Source organism: Oncorhynchus tshawytscha, linkage group LG10, assembly GCF_018296145.1.
Source record: "Oncorhynchus tshawytscha isolate Ot180627B linkage group LG10, Otsh_v2.0, whole genome shotgun sequence".
In the NCBI taxonomy this organism is placed as follows: Eukaryota; Metazoa; Chordata; class Actinopteri; order Salmoniformes; family Salmonidae; genus Oncorhynchus; species Oncorhynchus tshawytscha.
The window spans coordinates 60,852,786-60,876,358 of record NC_056438.1 but is presented as its reverse complement, the minus strand read 5'-3'; the positions used below and the strand labels follow the sequence as shown (position 1 = coordinate 60,876,358).

Sequence of the window (23,573 nt, the reverse complement as noted above, 5' to 3'; positions counted from 1 at the left end):
GTCCACCACAGTCAGCTGAGTGCTGATATCTCTCTGGTGTCTCCCTACAGCTGAGAGCCCATGCTGTGGATCTGAATGGTAACCAAGTAGAGAGCCCCATCGACATTGTAATCAATGTGATTGACATGAACGACAACCGGCCAGAGTTCATCCATCAGATATGGAACGGCACGATCCCTGAGGGCTCTAAACCAGGTAGTGGCTTAGACCATCCTCCTAGGCTTCCTATCGTCTGGCCTTTGGGGCCACTAAGCTATCAGTAGATAAAACAGCATTGATTAATCACAGGGGGTAATCATTTTGTTAATTTTGCTGCTGTTCGATATGATTAAGATCTCTGCCAATAGAATGTATTCTCTTGTAGAAGTGCTTTGTCAACATTTCAGACAAAGCCAAAGTTTTTTGGGGGCTATGTTTTGTCTGTGCTCCATATTAGTCAATGGATCCTCAAAAAAGGGAAGTAGTTTAATGACTGTAGGTAAATTAAATGCAGTACTGAAATAAAACAAGGTCATACTGTTTTAAAAACCCTTGTTAAATCCCCTATTTCCATCTTCTGTCTGTCTTGTCATCACTCAGGGACCTTTGTTATGACAGTAACGTCTGTTGACAAAGATGACCCCAAAACAGCCAATGGGATGCTGCGCTACAAGATTGTATCCCAGAATCCTGAGAGCCCGACATCCAACATGTTCACCATCAACAATAAGACAGGAGGCATCATTACCGTCGCAGCCGGCCTGGACAGAGAGGTACGTAATACAGGAGTTTGTGTATGCGTGTGCACGCGCATATGTGTGCCTATTAAACCCCCAATGCAGTAGCATTAAGGTTACAGTCCCAGTATCAGAGCCATTAATCACATTAATTCATGTGCGCCTACTTTGCTGCACACCACTCCTCTAACATGCATAAGTCAAGATATCCTTTCCTTTGTTTACCTAAATGAGCTGTGGATTGCAGATACAGATTTGAAAACAAACAGAACAGTGTAGTTTTGGGTTGTTTTTGCTGATGATAATCTTCACTGTGTCTCAAAACTAATTAAGCTCGCTAAGCATGACTGATTACCATTTTACCAACGGAGCCCAGAAATGGACTCATCGCCCACTTCATACTTATTGCCTCTAACAAGGAGGCAACATGCATCATTGAGCAGATAAATGTTTATTTTTCTCCCCGTTGCTATTAATGGTAACACTCTCCTATTTAATTGCATGGCGATGGTCTTGCTTATACTGGATGGAAGTGACAAAATAAATATTTAAGTTGAGGTGGGGAAACAAAGCCAGTTGGTGCAATTCTGGCGAGGGCAATCTGGCTAGCTGGCCTGCTATATCAAGTTCACCCCTGGGGCCACTGTTATAGCTGTTATATGTACGGCAGTTGCCACCGTGAAAGTAATTTGCCCAATTCTCATTACCTAGTCCCTTGAGTGGCTTTTAATGTGAAGGGAGTAATTTATTACAGTGGGATTACCCATCATGCACCATGATGCTACACATAGTGGAAATGTGGAAGTGTTGCACTCCCACAGCAAGCAGACTTCTATAAATCCTTTCTCTCTCTCCACATTGAAATGATGTAGACTTGATCATTGTGAGAATAACTAGGATTCCTCAACCTCCTCATTGTGGTTTGACAGATATTAGTTTGTTAGGATAAGAGAAATTGAACTTAATAATTTAGAGAAATTGAAAATTATCATTAGTTTGGTTTATGTAAGATTCAACCTACACGTAAGGCTCAACACAAGGGTTTAGGTGTTATTCGTATACAGAGTTAATTATTTTCCAACATGTTATTCTTCTTGCAGAAAGTGCCTCAGTACACGTTGATCATCCAGGCCACAGACATGGAGGGCAACCCCATGTACGGTCTCTCCAACACCGCCACCGCCGTCATCAAAGTCACAGACATCAATGACAACCCACCGGAGTTCACTGCAGAGACGGTGAGAAAGAACACAGCTTCACATCCATGTACTACACAACACTGTGTGTTACAGTCATAGCACTGTCACACTGTCTATATGTACTTAACCCACACACAGTACACACTCAGCCTTGCTTGCAGATGTTGACACATGTAAGTTCTGACATCCTAAGTACATCAGGCAGACAAAGAGAGGAGATGAGCGAGAGCAGAGGAGAAGAGAGAAAGATGCTGAATGTATTTGTGAGAGATGCTTCCCCTCTGTGTAATGTAAGTGTATTGTTTTTCTATCAGACCGAGATGGTGAAGATAACATGATAAGTTGCTGTGGACATTTATTTACCTGAAATGTCGGGAGTGTAGTGCTGGAGCACAGAGCCTGTGTTTTCCACTGGCGCAGCAGTATGTCTAACTGCTCTCTAACTGCTCTCTGTCCCATCCCCCATCTTTTATTCATGCAGTTCTTTGGAGAGGTGCCTGAGAACCGGGTGAATGTCATCGTGGCCAACCTAACGGTGACAGACAAAGACCAGCCCAACACGCCAGCCTGGAACACTGTCTACAAGATCACCGGGGGCGACCCTACCGGCAGGTTCTCCGTGCCAACCGACCCCACCACTAACGAGGGCCTGGTAACTGTTGTCAAGGTGAGACTGGCTGCTACCCCCTCAGACTCAATCCACCCCCCCATGGGGGCCCCCCTAGGGGTCACTGACCATGAATAGCGAAGACAGCTCTTAAAGATTAAATAAATAGTTTATAATGCTTGCAAGCTATAGGAGTTATCTATAGCAGAGAGAGCAAAGGTGCATGTCAACTGTTTTATTTAACTCTCTGTGTGTGTGTGTGTGTGTGTGTGTGTGTGTGTGTGTGTGTGTGTGTGTGTGTGTGTGTGTGTGTGTGTGTGTGTGTGTGTGTGTGTGTGTGTGTGTGTGTGTGTGTGTGTGTGTGTGTGCGTGCGCATGTGTGTGTGTATAGCAATTGAAGACTAATTGGTCAACAGTTGTAGAACTAGCTACAGTAACTCCTAGTTGACTTCTCCTGGGCTCTTTGTCTTATGGCATTAGAAAAATAATACTAATATTTTACTGATCAAGAAAAACAGAATAAATACTTTATCCAACCATTCTCTTACACTCAATGAAACATACAGTACACTTATATACTGTTGGTTTCCTCCCTACAGCCAATCGACTATGAGATCAGCAGGACGTACGTGTTGACGGTGGTAGCGGTGAACGAGGTGTCCCTCGCCCGGGGCATCCACTCCCCTCGCCAGTCCACCGCCACGGTCTCCATCAGGGTCATCGATGTCAACGAGAGCCCTAACTTTGAACCCAACCCCAAACTCATCAAACTTGAGGAGGGGATGCAACCAGAATCAGCACTAACCACCTTCACAGCACAGGACCCTGATAGATTCATGCAGCAGACCATTAGGTAGTAATGACACTAAATAGCTGTATTCATGCAGAATTGTTCATACAGTTTGCTCAAAGCACTGACTAGCATTACGTCAATGAAAACATTCCCTTTTACTGAACATTCAACACCTGTAGCCTTACATTTACATGTCTGCATGAGAGAAAAACTAACATGTAAGGTTGTCTTGTATCTTCTGTAAGCTTTCCTCGTCCTCTGTAAATGTACACACTGAAGAAGGCTGTGAAGCCTGATGCAGTGAAAATCATTTTAAAAAGTAGAATCAGGAAGTAAGCTTTATGTGACACCTTTTTGAGTGCAGACCCATTACACCTTTTTGTTTGTCTGAATATGCGGGTTTTTCGCACCAATCAAGCTTGTGGGAGAGCGCAAGGGTTCTCTTTTGACTCGTCCTTTGTATTCTCAGATACACCAGGCTCTCAGACCCAGCCAACTGGCTGAGAATCGACCCTAACACTGGGCACATCACAACCATCGCCGTCCTGGACCGTGAATCGCCCTACGTGAAGGACAACATGTACAGCGCCACCTTCCTGGCCTCTGACAGCGGTACGTAGCCTAGCCATCAGGCTCTAATATCTGCTTCCCACAAGTAACCTAGGAGAATATTGTTTTTAGCAAGCAAAAATGTCAAACCCAGCTACCTTGTTCAAGGTTAACATTGTCCCTGACATCAATGTAGCAAAAGCCACCCTGTTGAAGGAATTGTTTCCGAGCCAGCCCAGACTAAACAGACACACTGTGGACGTGTTCACCTCTCTCCTCTCTCCTTCCCTGACTGGATTTACCTCTGTTCAGGTTTAGCCTGTTCCACAGAGCACAGCACAGGCCAATAGGCTTAAACTCACCCAATATAGAGTTTTCTCAGCATTAATAGGTTAGGATTGGATGACTAGCTCCTTTGAGCGTGGCCTGAATGGCAAAAAAAGCCTCTTAGCCCCATGAATACATAGAGGAGCTGAGGTTCTGGGGCTCCGGGGCTAAGGCAACGACAGTAGGCTCTTCTCTGTCTGTCTGCTTTAGTATTCTCACCCCGTGGCCTCCCCCTTCGTCAGGAAGACACGCTCTCTTCAGATCACACACCCAGACCCTCTGCCCTCCCCCCCATCTGGAGGGGTCCTGTCCCTGCAGGGTGGCTGCTGCTGCTCCTCTATGCCCTAGTTTACCACCAAGCACCAGGCTCAGGATAAGGACTTTATGCATTACCACAGTGCAGTGAGACATCATGCATTAAAATGAGGCAGATCACTTCTTTATATATTTCCCCTTATGGTTATGTTGATTTATTAAAATCTATATTTTTATCAATGTACGTGTGTGTGCGTGCGTGTGTCTCTGTCTATCTGTGTGTGTTGTCCCGTCCAGGCATCCCCCCAGCGAGCGGTACAGGCACCCTGCAGATCTTCCTGCTGGACATAAATGACAACGCGCCCCACGTCTACCCCCAGGAGACTGAGATGTGTGAGAAACCTGAGCCCAACGGCTTCAACATCACAGCACTAGACGGAGACCTCAGCCCCAATGCCGGACCCTTCGCATTCGAGCTGGCTAACAGGCCCTCAGACATACAGAGAAACTGGACCATCACACGGCTCAGTGGTAAGACAACAATAACAAAATGAGGGCTAATCAATATACCTGGGCCTGGGGGTCGGCAGTACTTCTGGTTTTCATTCTTCCCATGTAATCAGAGACCGATTTCGACCTGGGTCACCAAGAGCCATTCTGGCCAATAAATGACATTCATCAATTAACTGCCAGTGAAAATGGAGAACCACCGTGTGGCCCTAGTTATTTGGATGGTGATAATAGGGTTTGGGACTGTATGTGCTTGGAACTGGCATAGAGGCAGTACTGTATAGGCTTCATGTCCATGGGTTGACATGTGGTTTCAGGCTTTCAATAGGGTCAGGTGCAGTGACCTATAACAGCAGACAGTGTTCTCAGTGTGGGTTCCTCACATGACCTTAATGTAGAAAATGTACTATAAAAGAGATTAATAGCTTTATCAAGCAGCTCACTAATTGATTATGCTAATTATGCCAACACAAAAAAAGAGGAATGAATCATTTGTTGTGCGTTGCTAGTGGTTAGATGTTGTGAGTGTAAACCATAGTGAATAAATATCTTAATAGTATAACAGCCAAATGGTTAGTAGGATCTGGGGGAGTTTAGCCTAAGCGCCATTATCAAAAGGTCATCAGTGGGTTTATAAAATGATAAATATAAATCCTGACCATGTTTTGGATGACATAAGCTGGCAACGTCCAGGTATAGGAAGTTATGCTGTTCTGTTCAGCTTTTTTCCCAGTACTAATAAGTTGATTATCTAATTTGTATACTCAATATAGATAAGTTCAGAGATGAAATAGTTGCACTTGGATTTGTTATGTAGAGGTTAAGGTTAGTGTTGTTTTGTGTTATTTAGTTTTTGTCGTGAAGTAAAAATGTTCTATTTCTCTCTCTTTCTCTTCCTTTACGTCTCCCTCCCTCCCGCTCTCATCCTGCCCCACTCCCTCCCACCCCCAGGTGACTTTGCCCAGTTGAGCCTGAAGATCGGTTTCCTGGAAAGCGGCATCTACGAGATCCCTATCATCATCACTGACTCTGGCAACCTGCCCATGTCCAACACATCCTACCTGCGGGTCAAGGTGTGTCAGTGTGACCACAACGGGGACTGCACCGACCAGCAGCACATTGTCGCTGCAGGGCTGGGCACGGGCGCCATCATCGCCATCCTGCTCTGCATCATTATCCTGCTCAGTGAGTGTCCCACTGCCGCTTTGCCTCAGTACACGCATGCACACACACACACACACACACACACACACACACACACACACACACACCGGACACCAGTGCCGTCACCCCGCCCACCACACACATACAGTGGCTTGCGAAAGTATTCACCCCCTTGGCATTTTTCCTATTTTGTTGACTTACAATCTGCAATTAAAATAGATTTTTGGGGGGTTTGTAATCATTTGATTTACACAAGCACATGCTTTGAAGATGCAAAATCTTGTTTTATTGTGAAACAAAGCATGAAATCCAAGTAAAAATCTATTCAAATTACAGGTTGTAATGCAACAAAATAGGAAAAAACGCCAAGGGGGATGAATACTTTTGCAAGGCACTGTACAAAACAAGATAAATGTCACCCTTTACCATTCCTAAACATAGCCGCAGGGATTATTAAGGAGCTAAACGTCATGCCCAAGAGATAGCAGTAGCTTATTTCTGGATTACCCAAAAGATAGATTAGCACTGATCAATCTCGTGGCAAGGTTTACGTTCTGAATTGATTTACATGTGTATGCAAAATATCTTATGTTTTGTAATATGGGATATTTTGCTCTCTTTTTATTTCTTTATATCTCTCTCTCTCGATCCCTCTCTGCCTCCCTTTCCATTCCTCCTCTGTAGTTCTTGTGTTGTTGTTTGTGGTATGGATGAAGCGTCGTGATAAGGAGCGTCAGGCCAAGCAGCTGCTTATTGACCCCGAGGACGATGTCAGAGACAACATCCTGAAGTATGACGAGGAGGGAGGAGGAGAAGAGGACCAGGTAGAGAAACACACCTACACACACACAGTCACACACACTCACATATACTAACATATATACACACACACACACACACACACACACATGCATGCAGACGTGCACACACACACACGCATATATACAAACATACACATTCACACACACACAAACACATTCACACTCTTATACACACTTATACACACTTATTCACACACACACACACACACACACACACACACACACACACACACACACACACACACACACACACACACACACACACACATACACATACACACACACACACACACAAGACATCAGATTACTTACAATACTAACCCACACTTTTTGTAATGAACTCCAGTTATTACAAGGGAATGATTTTGTAAATGTCTGGTAATATCATTAACAAATGGAGTGTGTTCTTGCCATGGGCCCATTTTGTGATGGACTCTACACACTGGGCCAGGTAGTGTTCAGGGCTGGTTATTGCAGCGATAATGTAATTGGGAGACAGACATCTGCTGCTGTGTTATAATGAAGCTCCATCTACATATCTACCAATGATTGAGCAGGAGGGAACATGCACACACAAAGGCGCGCACACACACAGACACACACACACCCACACACACACAGGCCCACACACAAACAGACACACATACACCCACACACTGGCACACACACATACACACAGGCACACATACACAGAGGCAAACACGCATAAGGATGTGCACACACAGAAGTACACACACACCCAGAAACACACACACACACACTGTAATGTCTGAAGACACTGTGATATAACCCTCCTCAAAGACCTTAGAAGCAGGAAGGCTGACACATTTCATATTTATCGAAAGAAAACAAGCTTCCATTTTGAGCTAGGGGGAGGAGGAGGGATGGATGTCAGAAGGAAATGGTCTTGTCTATGGAATCTGGAAGTCAGTCCGTCGGGGTTGTATTGTGGGTAAAAAATGAACCAGACTGTCCCAGTGATGTGGACTATATAATGCCTCACCTCTGTTCTCCCTATCTCTCCTGCTGGGGAGGAAATTGAAGTGTCAGTGCAGTGGCTGCTCGGCGCTCTCAAAGTATTTTTTTAGTTGCTGACTGCCATTACCTGGGTTTTTATTAGTCCATGTGGCACTCATTCTACCAAGAGGAGACAGATGATCAGCACACACACTGGCCATGTGGGAAGTGGAGAATAATGTGGTGCAGAAAGAATATCAAATTCCAGAAACTTCTGTGGAAGTTTTGTAAGTTGATAGAGAAACTCAATCGTGATGAGTGTTATTTTAGCCCTGTCTGCACTTAAATGCAGTCTCAAACTGAAGTACATCTTTGGGTAACACTTTATTTGGATTGTTCTAAGTAGATGGTTTGTACAGTGGCTTGCGAAAGTATTCACCCCCCTTGCATTTTTCCTATTTTGTTGCATTACAACCTGCTTAGTAATTTAGCATATGTTGACCACATTTAAACGAACTATCCACTAACCCAAATCCTTATCCTAACTCTAAACTTAACCCTTACCCTAGCCCTAACCATACCCTAACCCTTATTCTTAACCTAACCTTAGCAAGCATTTGCTTATCAACATATTGTTTGTTGATAGTATGACAATCTGTAGATCATCTACATGGGACTATCCAAATAAAGTTTTACCTCTTGATCTCTGTCTAGTTTTTCAAAGGACCCCAGTGGAACGCTGCATATGATGTCATTATAAATACATATGGAAATTGTTATTTCGAGGCCACACAAACAAAATAGCTTGAAGATCTGGAAAAACAGTCCTGTTATTAAATTACCACCGGGCTATTTTTTCTTGACAGAATAAACCTGTTTATGCAGCTGCAGCAGGTATCCTAATTAATCATTCCATTGTCAAATGAAAAAAAGGGTGGAAAACAGTAATCCTCACTCAGAGGAAGGACGCAGTCAGTCAATAGGTACAGCTCAGGGCCATTGTCAGCCAAACCTTTGCTTTAAGCAGAATATTAAATAGATATTTGAAGTGAAAATAGGGCCTAAGAAATCCCCCCCCCCTTACGTGATGAGTTTGTTTATCCGATGTTGTTGTGGTTGTTTACTGCCCAGCTCCACCCATTTTAAGATCAAGGGGAGGCTAAAGTCCAACATTGGAATGTCCAGCCACAGTGTTGGTGATTCATTGTGTTGTCCGGGTGTGGCAGGGGAAATGATATGTCTGCGGGTTGGTGCTTAGTGGTGTGATGTGTAAAGCATGGTTACCTTGAGGGCGTAGTGTGTCATCATTATCCAGTTGTGGCTCTGTGACTGTAATTTTATGGCGTAGTTCTCTGTTTCTAAGCCCTGACCTCTGGGATGACCCTGTAGCGTAGAAGGTCATAGAAGGGTCACAGGGAGATGGGCTGGGAGGAAGACAGAGGCTAGAGGGGACGCACACATGGCATTCTGCTCTAGGATGTGTAACGGCCATTGTCCCCTTCCAGCCAATGTGACTGTCAATCTGTGTGTTTGGATGTTTATATTAAGATAAACATGATCCATGTGTTTCTATTAAAATAAACATGATACGATGCCTCCTGAGTGGCGCAGCGGTCTAAGGCACTGTAGCGGTCTAAGGTGTCACTTATGGACCCGGGTTTAATCCCGGGCTGTATCACAAACGGCCGTGATCGGAAGTCCCATAGGGCGGCGCACAATTGGCCCAGCGTCGTCCGGTTTAGGGGAGGGTTTGGCCTGCGGGGGGCTTTACTTGGCTCATCGCATTCTAGCGACCCCTTGTGGCGGGCTGACCTCAGTCGTCAGTTGAACATTGTTTCCTCCGACACATTGGTGCGCCTGGCTTCTGGGTTAAGCGGACAGGTGTTAAGAAGCGCGGTTTAGCTGTTTTTCAGAGGACACATGACTAGACCTTCACCTCCCGAGCCCGTTGGGGTTGCAGCAGTGAGATAAGATTGAAATTGGGGAGAAAAAGGGTGTAAATGAGACATTTGTTTATATTAAGATAAACATGATCCATGTGTTTATATTAAGACAAACCTGATACATGTGTTTATATGAACAACATTTTTTGTGTGTCTGTGTTTGTGTCTATTTTTCTTTTTTTTCAGGCATGTACAGTGCCTTCTAAAAAAGTATTCATAGCCCTTCACCTTTTGTTGTGTTTTTTAAGCCAAAACTGTAACTTGGCCACTCAGGAACATTCACTGTTTCTTGGTAAGCAACTCCAGTGTAGATTTGGCCTTGTGTTTTAGGTTATTGTCCTGCTGAAAGCTGAATTCATCTCACAGTGTCTGGTGGAAAGCAGACTAAACAAGGTTGTCCTCTAGGATTTTGCATTTGTGCTTAGCTTCATTCCGCTTCTTTTTTCATCCTGAAAAACTCCCCAGTCCATAACGATTACAAGCATACCTATAACATGATGCAGCCATCACTATACTTGAAAATATGGAGAGTGGTACTCAGTAATGTGTTGTACTTGATTTGCCCCAGATATAACACTTCATGTTTAGGACAAAAGGTTAGTTGCCTTGCCATATTTTTGGGGAGTTTGACTTTAGTGCCTTGTTGCAAACAGGATCTATGCTTTGGGAATATACAGTGCCTTGCGAAAGTATTCGGCCCCCTTGAACTTTGCGACCTTTTGCCACATTTCAGGCTTCAAACATAAAGATATAAAACTGTATTTTTTTGTGAAGAATCAACAACAAGTGGGACACAATCATGAAGTGGAACGACATTTATTGGATATTTCAAACTTTTTTATAAAAACTCAACTCGTCGTGTTTGGAAGACAAAGAATGCTGAGTTGCATCCAAAGAACACCATACCTACTGTGAAGCATGGGGGTGGAAACATCATGCTTTGGGGCTGTTTTTCTGCAAAGGTACCAGGACGACTGATCCGTGTAAAGGAAAGAATGAATGGGGCCATGTGTTGTGAGATTTTGAGTGAAAACCTCCTTCCATCAATATGACAATGATCCCAAACACACCGCCCGGGCAACGAAGGAGTGGCTTCGTAAGAAGCATTTCAAGGTCCTGGAGTGGCCTAGCCAATCTCCAGATCTCAACCCCATAGAAAACCTTTGGAGGGAGTTGAAAGTCTGTGTGGCCCAGCAACAGCCCCAAAACATCACTGCTCTAGAGGAGATCTGCATGGAGAAATGGGCCAAAATACCAGCAACAGTTTGTGAAAACCTTGTGAAGACTTACAGAAAACTTTTGACCTCTGTCATTGCTAACAAAGGGTATATAACAAAGTATTGAGAAACTTTTGTTATTGACCAAATACTTATTTTCCACCATAATTTGCAAATAAATTCATTAAAAACCGTACAATGTGATTTTCTGGATGATTTTTTCCCTCATTTTATCTGTCATAGTTGAAGTGTACCTATGATGAAAATTACTGTCACGCCCTGGTCTTAGTATTTTGTGTTTTCTTTATTATTTTGGTCAGGCCAGGGTGTGACATGGGTTATTTATGTGGTGTGTTTTGTCTAGGTTTTTTTTGTAGGTTATGGGATTGTGGTTAGTGGGGTTGTCTAGAGAAGTCTATGGTTGCCTGGAGTGGTTCTCAATCAGAGGCAGGTGTTTATCGTTGTCTCTGATTGGGAACCATATTTAGGCAGCCATATTCTTTGAGTGTTTTGTGGGTGATTGTTCCTGTCTCTGTGTTTGTTTGCACCAGATAGGGCTGTGTTGTTTTTTTTTTTTTTTTTTTTTTTTTTTTTTTTACATTTAGTGTTTTTGTATTGTTCGTTATATTCTTTATTAAAGATGTATCGAGATAACCACGCTGCATTTTGATCCTCCTCTCTTTCATCGGAAGAAAACCTTAACAATTACAGGCGTCTCTCATCTTTTTAAGTGGGAGAACATGCACAATTGGTGGCTGACTAAATACTTTTTTGCCCCACTGTATATCCAAAATGTCCATTTATTTGGCGTGTTTGATCCAGAAAAACACTGGTTCCAACTTGCGCAACGTGACTACAAAATATCTCAAAAGTTACCTGTAAACTTTACAAAAAGATTTCAAACTACTTTTGTAATACAACTTTAGGTATTTTTAACATAAATAATCAATTAAATTGAAGACGGGATGATCTGTGTTCAATACAGGAGGAAAACAAACTCAAACTGTAGCATGTTTTCTGGTCACGCGCCTCTATCTAACAGTACACTTCAAGTACCCTCGTTCAAGATGGCCATACTTCTTCATTACACAAAGGAAAAACCTCAACCAATTTGTAAAGACTGGTGACATCCAGTGAAAGCGGTAGGAACTGCAAGAAGATCCCGTAGAAATCTGGATTCCCAATTAAAACCCATTGAAAAGAGAGTGACCTTAAAAAAAATCTGAATGGTTTGTCCTCGGGGTTTCACCTGCTAAATAAGTTCTATTATACTCACAGACATGATTCAAACAGTTTTAGAGTGTTTCCTATCCAAATCTACTAATATGCATATATTATCTTCTGGGGATGAGTAGCAGGCAGTTGAATTTGGGCATGCGTTTCATCCAGACGTGAAAATACTGTCACCAAGAAGTTAAAGAAGAAATGGAGAGGGAGAGTGGGACAGAGACACTAACATTGCACGTTCAGAAACTACCATATATATTTTGCACACGATCCCCGGCCCGGTTCTGTTGTGCATGTGCGTTTATGCATGCACAAGCGCTCATGCCAAGAGCAAGGAAACCAAGTATCCTGGTAGGCTGCAACCTGGGCAGAGTGAGTCTGACTTCATCAGATAATTTCCATGTCATTGACCGTGTGTCAGTAAGAATCGATGCCGACCTCAAGCCATATGCCAAGGGGACCTTTAGTGGTTTTACTACAAGTTAATGTTTCTTATTCCATTTTAGTGAAGATAGGTATGAAGGAGTCTATTTCATAGCTACGTTATCCACGGATGAGCTAACCTCACGATGGAACCGGGCCGTCCCAGTTTGGGAAAACCTGCTCTAGGATATCCGGGATGATGCTATTGATGTGGGCCATGACCAGTCTTTCAAAGCACTTCATGGCTACCAATGTGAGTGTTATGGGGCAGTAATCATTTAGGCAGGTTACCTTCGCTTTCTTGGGCACAGGGACTATGGTGGTCTGTTTGAAACATGTAGGAATTACAGTCTCAGTCAGGGAGAGGTTGAGAATGTCAATGAAGACACTTGCCATTTGGTCCGCGCATGCTTTGAGTACACATCCTGGTAATCCGTCTCGCCCTGCGGCTTTCTGAATGTTGACCTGTTTAAAGGTCTTGCTTACATCGGCTACTGAGAGCATTATCACACAGTCGTCCGGAACAGCTGGTGCTCTCATACATACATGCCTCAGTGTTGCTTGCCTCGAAGCGAGTATAAAAGGCTTTTAGCTCGTCTGGTAGGCTTCCTTCAATGGGCAGCTCATGGCTGGGTTTCCCTTTGTAGTCTGTAATAGTTTTCAAGTGTCAGAGCTGGTGTTTTAGGATTCAATCTTATTCCTGTATTGACGCTTTGCCTGTATGATGGTTCGTCGGAGGGGATTGCAGGATTTCTTATAAGCGTACGGATTAGTGTCCTGGTCCTTGAAAGCGGCAGCGCTAGCCTTTAGCTCAATGCGGATGTTGCCTGTAATCCATGGCTCCTGGATGGGATATGTACGTCACCGTGGAGACGACGTCGTCAATGCACTTATTGATGAAGCCGATGACTGATACTCCTCAATGCCATTGGATGAATCCCGGAACATATTCCAGTCTGTAATAGCAAAACAGTCCTGTAGAGTAGCATCCATGTCATCTTACCACTTCCATATTGAGCGAGTCACTGGTACTCCCTGCTTCAGTTTTTGCTTGTAAGCAGGAATCAGGAGGATAGAATTATGGTCAGATTTGCAAAATGGAGGGCGGAGAGCTTTGTATGCATCTCTGTGTGTGGAGTAAAGGTGGTCTAGAATTCTTTTCCCTCTGGTTGTACATGTGATATGCTGGTAGAAATTAGGTAATAACGGATTTAAGTTTGCCTGCATTAAAGTCCCCAGCCACTAGGAGCGCTGCTTCTGGATGAGCATTTTCTTGTTTGCTTATGGCCTTATACAGCTGGTTGTGTGCGGTCTTAATGCCAGAATCGGTTTGTGGTGGTAAATAGACAGCTACGAATAACATAGATGAGAACTCTCTTGGTAGGTAGTGTGGACTACAGCTTATCATAAGGTACTCTACCTCAGGCAAGCAATAACTCTTAGCTTCTTCTTTAATATTAGACACTGTCTTCTCCTAATGCTGGTTGCAACACAGTCACCCACAAGGAGTATCTGTCGACAGGAGCAGATATTATGAGATCTCGTCACATTAAATCAGCGGACCTGATAGACTATTCATTTCATGATTTTGAGCCAGCAGTCTCTGTGTGTGAGCAACTTCCCTCCTCCTTGGAGTCATGCGATACTGAAGCTAAGATTAACTTCTCTTGTCCGTTAGACACTTCCTGTCTCAGGAAACAAAGCATCAACGTTCAAAGCGGACTCTGCTTCCGATGATACATTTTCCGCTTTGAGTGGGACAGAAACCGCTTTGAGTGGGACACGTGAATGGCAAGCCATGACAGCCACTGAGCGTTTTGAAGCACAAACTTCCCCATGAGTACAGGCAGGGGCGGACAAGCCCCTCAACAGGGATAAACTATACATCTTGAATACATCTTGAAATATCACTGAGGTGTCCCACACTGGTTGTAAAAAAAAGTCCAGTCCAGGACTTTCCACCTTGTCCCATTTTTTTTTTAAACAATAATCATTCCTTGCCATGTGTAGCCTCAACTACAATGCAACTAGTAAAATGCTCTAATCATGTGTTCCAGTAGGATAACATTATGGAATAAATCGGTAGGGTAGCTAGCCTCTCTTGGGTAGGGGGCAATATTTTCACCTCCTGATGAAAAGCATTGCCCAAAGTAAACTGCCTGTTACTCAGGCCCAGAAGCTAGGATATGCATATAATTGGTAGATTTGGATAGAAAACACTCTAAAGTTTCTAGAACTGTTAAAATACTGTCTGTGATTATAACAGAACTGATATGGCAGGTGGAACCCCGATGACAAGCCATCCAGGGGAAAAAATAATTGAGGGCATTGGATTTTCCAATTGTTTTCTATGGGATACCCTTATTATTAGGAACAGGTTGCAGTTCCTATGGCTTCCACTAGATGTCAACAGTCTTTAGAAATTGTTCAATGTTTTTCTTTTGAGAAATTAAGAAGTAGTCCGATTCATTGTAAGTGTCATTCCAGGTGGACTCTACTATTTTAGTGCACATGAACTGGAGCGAGCTTCACATGGTTCTTATCCGGTATTAGAAACAGTTTATTCCGTCTTAAATTGTATCGATTATTTACGTTTTAGGGTACCTGAGGTTGGATTAGGAACGTTGTTTGAAATGTTTGGACCATGTTTACAAGGAACTTATTATTTCCATTGCAACTTATTTAGGTTTGCCATAACAAAGGGATTAAATACTTATTAACCTCTTGATGCTACCCATCCCGGATCCGGGATCGTGACTACGGCTCAAGCTCATTAGCATAACGCAAAATGTGAAAAAATATTCTTAGACATATTTAACCTCCACACCTACACAAGTCCAATAGCTCAAATGAAAGATAAACACCTTGTTCATCTACCCAGCAAGTCAGATTTCTAAAATGTTTTACGGCGAAAACATAGCACACATTTATATTAGACCACCACCGAAACAAAATGCAAGCGGCGGCCATTTTGTCCCAGAAAATATAAAATTTAAAAGTAGGATTAAAAAATAAATAATTCACTAACCTTTTGAAAATCTTCATCAGATGACAGTAATATTACATGTTACACAGTACATTTTTTTTTTTTTTCAATAATATGCCATTAATATCCATAAATCTCTGTTTACAATGACGACATTTCAAAAATGCTACTCAAAATGTCCGGAGAAATTATGATAGCTCGGACAGATAACGTCAGATAACAAGCAATAAACATGACTAAATATACATGTTCTACATATAGTTACAAAGATACACTTCTTCTTAATACAACCGCTGTGTTACATTTATTTTTAACGTTACAGAATTCGTTCACTAGTCTATGCTATGAGTCGGCGCTCAGATATTAGCAGTGTCTCCTCTACGTTTGGAGTCCACAGAAACCCAAAATAACCACATAAATATTCCCTTACCTTTGATGTTCTTCGATCAGAAGACGTAGAAGGAGTCATACTTACCCAATACATCGTTTGGTTTCAAGTTGTGCGTCTTTGTATTAGCATATGCTAACAGCTTCAGCTGAAATGCACCCAAAATAACTTCTGCTCCTTCTGGTCCCGCACTCTTGCGCAATCAAACTTCAAAATTACATATTATATGTTGACTAAACTGGTCAAACTAAGTGCAGAATCGAGCAAAATGATGTTTTTATCATGTAAAACAATGATCATCACGAACAAACGAACCGGCTTCAACTGGTGTCTATTGGAAAAGAACGTTCCCCAAATCGGCCGTGCGCAATAGAGTGCATGTATGTGAGAGTGAACCGGGCATTTTCGCCCGCCAAAGGATGAGGGAGCGCGAAATTCAAACAATGAACGTGCCAATTGAAAGCAGACATCGCGCTGAACAAATACATACTGTTCCCAGATCGGTAGCTGCCTGGGAAGGGTGGGGGCGATGACGTCAAAGTTGACCCAACTTTTCTCTTGACAAGAGAGAGTTTGGGAGAAAGGCTGCCCTGAGAGTTCTGCTTTACATACAGACATAATTTAAACGGTTTTAGAAACTTTAGAGTGTTTTCTATTCAATAATTATTATTATATGCATATATTAGCAATTTTGGAAAAAAATATTTTCAGTTTACTATGGGCACGCACTTCCTCCAACGGGGGCAGTATTGAGCCATAAGCTCAAGAGGTTAACTCAAGACTTAATTTGTAATTTGACATTATGGGGTATTGTGTGTAGGCCAGTAGAAAAATCTCAATTTAATCCATTTTAAATCCAGGCTGTAACACAACAAAATGTTGAAAAAGTCAAGGGGCGTGAATACTTTCTGAAGGCACTGTATGTGTTTATATGGTCCATCTTTAATCATGCAAATGTCCGCATGTGTGTGCGTTCGTGCGTGTGTGTGTATGTGTGTGTGTGCGTGCGAGCGAGCGAGCGTGTAAATGTGCATAGTTATATGTGCAAGTAAGCAGGGACAATTTTGAAGGGGGATATTAGAGATGGATGGATTACTGAAAATCTGCTGAGGGACAATCCATCATACACGCTTATTAAACACAGCTATTTTTCCATGGCATTCTCTCCATCATATCTTCTCTGATAGCATATCAGTCCAGCTCCTCACTGCTGTCTTCTCATCTACATCACAACTCTCCCTCTCTCTCTCTCGCTCTCTCTCTTGACACTGCACAAACCAAACAAGCCAGTCAGGTTGCCTTGGCAATGTTAATAGGATAATTAATGGCTTATGTATATCCGCTATTCCGTGCCTAGGGCTGATTACAGCAGAACAGTTTCCTGCGCACCCTTCCAGAAGAACACCTCTCTTCTCTATTGCAACTGGCTTGTCGACTGATGCTCTGTTTCGTAGCCTTGACCCTGATGCTGGATCTTGTTAAAAACAGCTAACGGTCTTAAGTGATGTTTACAAACAATCTAAAGTCCACCCATTGATAGGTTTCTTTTGCTCTAATGTTACAATGTCGCTCATGATAATGGCTGGAATGGAGTAAATGGAATGGCATAAAACACATATAAACCATATGTTTAATGTATTTGATACCATTCCACTGATTCCACTCCAGCCATTACCATGAGCCTGTCCTCCCCAATTAAGGTGCCACCAACCTCTTGTGGTGTGTATGGATCCCAGGCTGGATCCGATTGGGGGGGTTCTGCCCATGCCAAGCTCCTCTCCCCAGCTCTGTGGGGATATACACTTATCTCTGGCTCCTTGCTGACTCCCATCTGCCTCTCCCCCTCCCCTCCAGGATTACGACTTGAGCCAGCTCCAGCAGCCCGACACGATAGAGCCTGATGCCATCAAACCCGTGGGGATACGGCGTATGGACGAGAGGCCGCTGCACCCCGAGCCCCAGTACCCTATAAGGTCAGCAGCCCCACACCCAGGGGACATCGGAGACTTCATCAACGAGGTAAAAAAAAAACATCTAGAGTAATGCAATGTTGAGAGGAAATTGCCTCCCTCTCAAAGTCCATTGTCAATGGCAAGATCAGGAGGATTTAGAGAAGGATTTCATTCAATTGTCAATTTAGTGAAATGAAGCGAACGCTTCGAAATAAAATAAAACTGAGGTAGATGGTGCTGGCTTCAGTTTTGAATTTCATTGAGGTTAAATTAGCAAGCTCTTTCCCTGTACTCATGGAAGTATTGATTGAAACAAAAGCAGACACATGCCTTAATTTTGCTGGACCCAGGAAGAGTAGCTACTTCCTTGGCAGCAGCTAATGGGGATCCAAAATACATACAAATACAAAAATGAAAGCTTAATGATTTTCCTGAATAAACTTTCCCTTTTGAATTTAAAAATACATGAATATAGCTAGGTTTCGATCTAATTGGCAATAGATTTTCATGCAAATATTCTAAAATCCGTATAAAAACAACTTGCATTCTCCAACCAGAGATGCGTTCCCATCAAATTGACTTGTTGCAGATAAATGGCTGTGCGTGATGACATAGTGCACATAAAAATGCCTTTTCTGGTCAAGTTCATATGTACCGAATAAAAAATACAAGTGAAATGGGTTTCCATTGCATTTTAACTCTGTGGATGGTTTTCTCACAATGTTGCATTATATAGTGTGCCCACTCTGGTATTGGCACGTGCGCTCTAGCCAACTGGATCTGAGTGCAGATAGAGTCCATGTATAGCCTACATGATGAGATATTTGTATTTGGAAAACTTCAGCCGAGCATCGATTATCATGTCACCCGAATAGACCCTCAATTTTTATTTGAAAGGAGCATCAAGCTCATCACGTTGCACTTTCACCACCCTGTGAAGTTCATCATAACTTATTTAATCTGTACCCTAATAAACTGCATGGTTTTCCAACAAGTCATAGTGGGAGGACCACATAACATGACCAATATTTGCGCATAAAAAAAGTGTCCACCGACATTTCTCGCATTAATTAATTTTACCGACACAAAATGATCCCACCTTGTTTAGCATTGTTTTGTTGACATTTGGAAAGGCCTGTCATTACATTTTTTTTATCCTTAATGTACTTTAATTGCATAAAAAGCTTGATGGAAATCTCACCTTTTCTTTTCATTGATAAAACTTCACTATTTATATGTGTCCAATTTAAATGAGCTAAATCCACACATGTTATTATGAGTATTCAAAGAGTTCACTTGTAGATCATTTTATTTTTCACTTAGCCATGTAGCATGGGATGGAGTTAGCTTTAGACGCTCTGTAGATATCTAGTGTGATGAGAAAGAGAAGCACATTGGCTTTCCATTGAGGCACCCTGTTCTGTTCGACATGGCCTCGCTTGCCTCAGGCCACCATTGAGTCCAGCTGGGGAATTTATAATGAAAAAGACAGTCATGTATTCTTCACCAGCTCCAACAGACAATACTTTCACAGTATTACAAAGTGAGTTCTCTCCCTCTCCCAGTTTTTGGCCTATTCCCATGTTTTTAGATTAGAACTTGCCCTTTCAGCTCAACTTCCCCTACTCACGCTATATCTCTCCCATTCCCCCTCCTTCGCTCTCTCGCTCTCTCAGAAAAGTCCTGAATACACTTAATGCTCCTGTCAGCTCAATTTATATAGAGTGAGTTTGAGTGTTTTGCCCAGTGAGCAAAAAAAGTTGCAAAACTGAGCAACTTGTTGGAGCAGAGAAAAGTCTGCTGTTTAATGTATTCTTTCTATACAAGGACAGGAAGATGTTGTGGGTCGGAGCATCCTGACCAAGACATCCACATTACAGGCAGTACATGTCAGCCTGTTTCCCATAACACACACACACACAGGCGGTCATGGTTGATTCTATCCACTACACCCTGCTGGCAGCTAGTTTATGCCTTGTCGTCATTGGGGTTGGAATCTGACCTGACTGCCCAGGGAGAGGGGTTGGAGGGGGGTGAGGGTGGGGTTACGGGTCTGGGCTCAAACTCTGGAGTGTGCACACAACCCCTGCCTACAGAGCCTTTGGCAGTTAATTCAAAAAGGTGGAGTTAAAATTGAAGCATAGGTCTCAAATCCTCCTAAGAATTTATTATCTCGGAGTGGCCAACAATAGTCTATTATTCAGCTTTTAGTCTGTTCCTGCTCAGGGAGGTAATGTCTGGGAAATTAGCCTCACCATACACATAAGCTTTTGTTGGCAACAGGTGCTGGATGAAAAGTTCACACAGTTTTAGATTTAAGATTTAGATGCTATCGGAGAGGAACGTTTTTCCATTCAACATTTCAACTGGTGAAATGAACAGAGAAACTTGCTACTGCAATTTTTTTTAAATGTATCCTTTATTTAACCAGGTAGGCTAGTTGACAACAAGTTCTCATTTACAAATGCGACCTGGCCAAGATAAAGCAAAGCAATGCAACAAAAACAACACATGGTTACACATGGAATAAACAAAGATAAAGTCAATAATACAATAGAAAAAGTATATATACAGTGTGTGCAAATGAGGTAGGATAAGGGAGGTAAGGCAATAAATAGGCCATAGTGGCGAAATAATTACAATATAGCAATTAAACACTGGAGTGATAGATGTGCAGAAGATGAGTGTGCAAGTAGAGATACTGGGGTGCAATGGAGCAAAATAAATAAAATAAATAACAGTATGGGGATGAGGATGAGGTAGTTGGATGGGCTATTTACAGATGGTCTATGTACAGGTGCAGTGATCTGTGAGCTGCTCTGACAGCTGGTGCTTAAAGCTAGTGAGGGAGATATGAGTCTCCAGCTTCAGTGATTTTGCAGTTCGTTCCAGTCATTGGCAGCAGAGAACTGGAAGGAAAGGTGGCCGAAGGAGGAATTGGCTTTGGGAGTGACCAGTGAAATATACCTGCTGGAGCCTGTGCTATGGGTGGCTGCTGCTATGGTAACCAGTGAGCTGAGATAAGGTGGGGCTTTACCTAGCAAAGACTTATAGATGACCTGGAGCCAGTGGGTTTGGCGACGAATATGAAGCGAGGACCAGCCAACGAGAGCATACAGGTCGCAGTGGTGGGTAGTATATGGGGCTTTGGTGACAAAATGAATGGCACTGTGATAGACTGCATCCAATTTGCTGAGTAGAGTGTTGGAGGCTATTTTGTAAATGACCAAAGTCAAGGATTGGTAGGATGGTCAGTTTTACGAGGGTATGTTTGGCAGCATGAGTGAAGGATGCTTTGTTTGCGAAATAGGAAGCTGATTCTAGATTTAATTTTGGATTGGAGATGCTTAATGTAAGTCTGGAAGGAGAGTTTACAGTCTCACCAGACACCTAGGTAATTGTAGTTGTCCACATATTCTAAGTCAGAACCGTCCAGAGTAGTGATGCTGGACGGGTGGGCAGGGATCAGTTGAACAGCATGCATTTAGTTTTACTTGCATTTAAGAGCAGTTGGAGGCCATGGAAGGAGAGTTGTATGCCATTGAAGCTCATCTGGAGGTTGGTTAACATAATGTCCAAAGAAGGGCCAGAAGTATACAGAATGGTGTCATCTGCGTAGTGGTAGATCAGAGAATCACCAGCAGCAAGAGCGACATCATTGATGTATACAGAGAAAAGAGTGGCCCGAGACTGCCAGAGGTCCGGACAACAGGCCCTCCGATTTGACACACTGAACTGTGTCTGAGAAGTAGTTGGTGAACCAGGCGAGGCAGGCATTCTCTGGAATCTCTGAATAGGATGTTATTCAATTCAATCAGAGACCTGTATTGTGAGCCGTGGAACAGAAGAGAAAGTCAGGGTAATCAAGGAAAGACAGGACAGCACAATGTTTTCTTAAAATGGACTATTGTCTCTCTCACACAGTGGATGATTCAATCTTAGTGGAATTAGGAGGATGAAGCTTTGTGATTGGCTTACTTTGTCACACTGCCAGTGGGGTGGTGGTTATGCCGGATGGGGCTCTATCCACCGGACCAGTGATGGCAGTAATTGTAATGAACGATCCCTCTGTCATATTTCCACCAAATGATCAGCGCCACAGCCCTGAGCAAACATTTAGTGAAGGCTAACAAGTGGAAAATAATCACTAAGCGTCGAGGCACTTTGTTTCAATCTATCCTTTATTTGAGAGAGCGAGAGACAGAGAGTGAGAGAGACCAAGAGACAGAGAGCGCGAGAGACAGAGAGCAAGAGAGACCCAGAGACAGAGAGCGTGAGAGAAAGTGGTAGTGGTGTTGTAACAACAAAATGAAAGAGCTCCAATACATATCTGACATGTTTCTAATGAGCCTAGTGGCTTGGTCGTGACTCTGTGTTGTGCTCGGTTTCTTTTAATTCGGTTATTATTTGTTAGATTTCAGTGGCAGTGATAAGAGATCGGATTCAGGCCTGAACCCAATGCAGTTCATGGCCAGAGCACATCTGAAATGATAGATAAGCAATATATTGTCACGTTCTGGCCTTTATTTCCTTTGTTTTGTCTTTATTTAGTATGGTCAGGGCGTGAGTTGGGGTGGGCAGTCTATGTGTGTTTTTCTATGTTGGGGTTTTGAGTTCAGCCTAGTATGGTTCTCAATCAGAGGCAGGTGTCGTTAGTTGTCTCTGATTGAGAATCATACTTAGGTAGCCTGGGTTTCACTTTTGAGTTGGGGGTGTTTGTTTTCCGTGTGTGTGTTTGTTGCCACACGGTACTGTTTTGGTTTTCGTTCATGGTCACGTTTATTGTTTTATATTTCATAGTGTTCAGTTGATATCTTATAATAAACGTTATGGACACTTACCACGCTGCGCATTGGTCCTCCGATCCTTCTCGCTTCTCCTCCTCAGAAGAGGAGGAGGAATGCCGTTACATACATCCAGGAATGGGCTATGAAAACAATAGCAACCCATAAGGACATCTCACACGGCAATGAGAGTTTCTGGGAATGTTACGTACAGTCTTCAAAATGGAAACCCCCCCAATCCCAACCTACCTTCTGGAACAAATACATATACTGTACGCACGCTCACGCGCACACACACACACACACACACACACACTGCTCTGCACTTCTTCACCGTTTCCCAGTCCTCATTTATAGTTTTAGGGCAAAACTTAAACACATGAAATGGAGGGGGTATGTAGTACTACATCATGGTCCAGAATGTGGTGGCGACAGTGATCTCCTCCTCTCAGCGCTCCAAGCCCCTCAGGCAGCGCCTGTGGAGAGGGGAGTGAAGGAGGGTTGAGGATGGAGGGCCAGCTCATCAGTGGCAGCCTTCCAGTGAGCTGAGGCATTTGGTCATGCTCAATCTCAGCATTTGATCAAGTTCTAGATAATCCTGAATGCCAGAAACATCAGGGAGAACCACAGCCAAAATGCTGTGCTGCAGACGGACAGTTAGAGCCGAACCTGATTTTCTGATCATGTAGAAGGGAGGAAAACAATGATAATGTGTCTAATATTAGCCTGTGTAGGTGGAAGTGGGGGATAAGAAC

The 23,573-nt window shown here is 43.1% G+C and overlaps 1 protein-coding gene across 1 annotated transcript in view; it reads left to right on the top strand.

Annotated features, from left to right (window-relative positions):
• Positions 1–23,573, top strand: part of LOC112260568 (cadherin-2) — a 108,627-nt gene that overhangs the window by 83,375 nt on the left and 1,679 nt on the right. The window contains exons 6-15 of the mRNA XM_024435793.2: positions 51–195; positions 580–752; positions 1,817–1,954; positions 2,397–2,582; positions 3,122–3,375; positions 3,785–3,927; positions 4,744–4,977; positions 5,908–6,141; positions 6,805–6,944; positions 17,937–18,101. Coding sequence (XP_024291561.1) covers positions 51–195; positions 580–752; positions 1,817–1,954; positions 2,397–2,582; positions 3,122–3,375; positions 3,785–3,927; positions 4,744–4,977; positions 5,908–6,141; positions 6,805–6,944; positions 17,937–18,101 — 1,812 coding nt within the window. The remainder of the gene's footprint in view (positions 1–50; positions 196–579; positions 753–1,816; positions 1,955–2,396; positions 2,583–3,121; positions 3,376–3,784; positions 3,928–4,743; positions 4,978–5,907; positions 6,142–6,804; positions 6,945–17,936; positions 18,102–23,573) is intronic.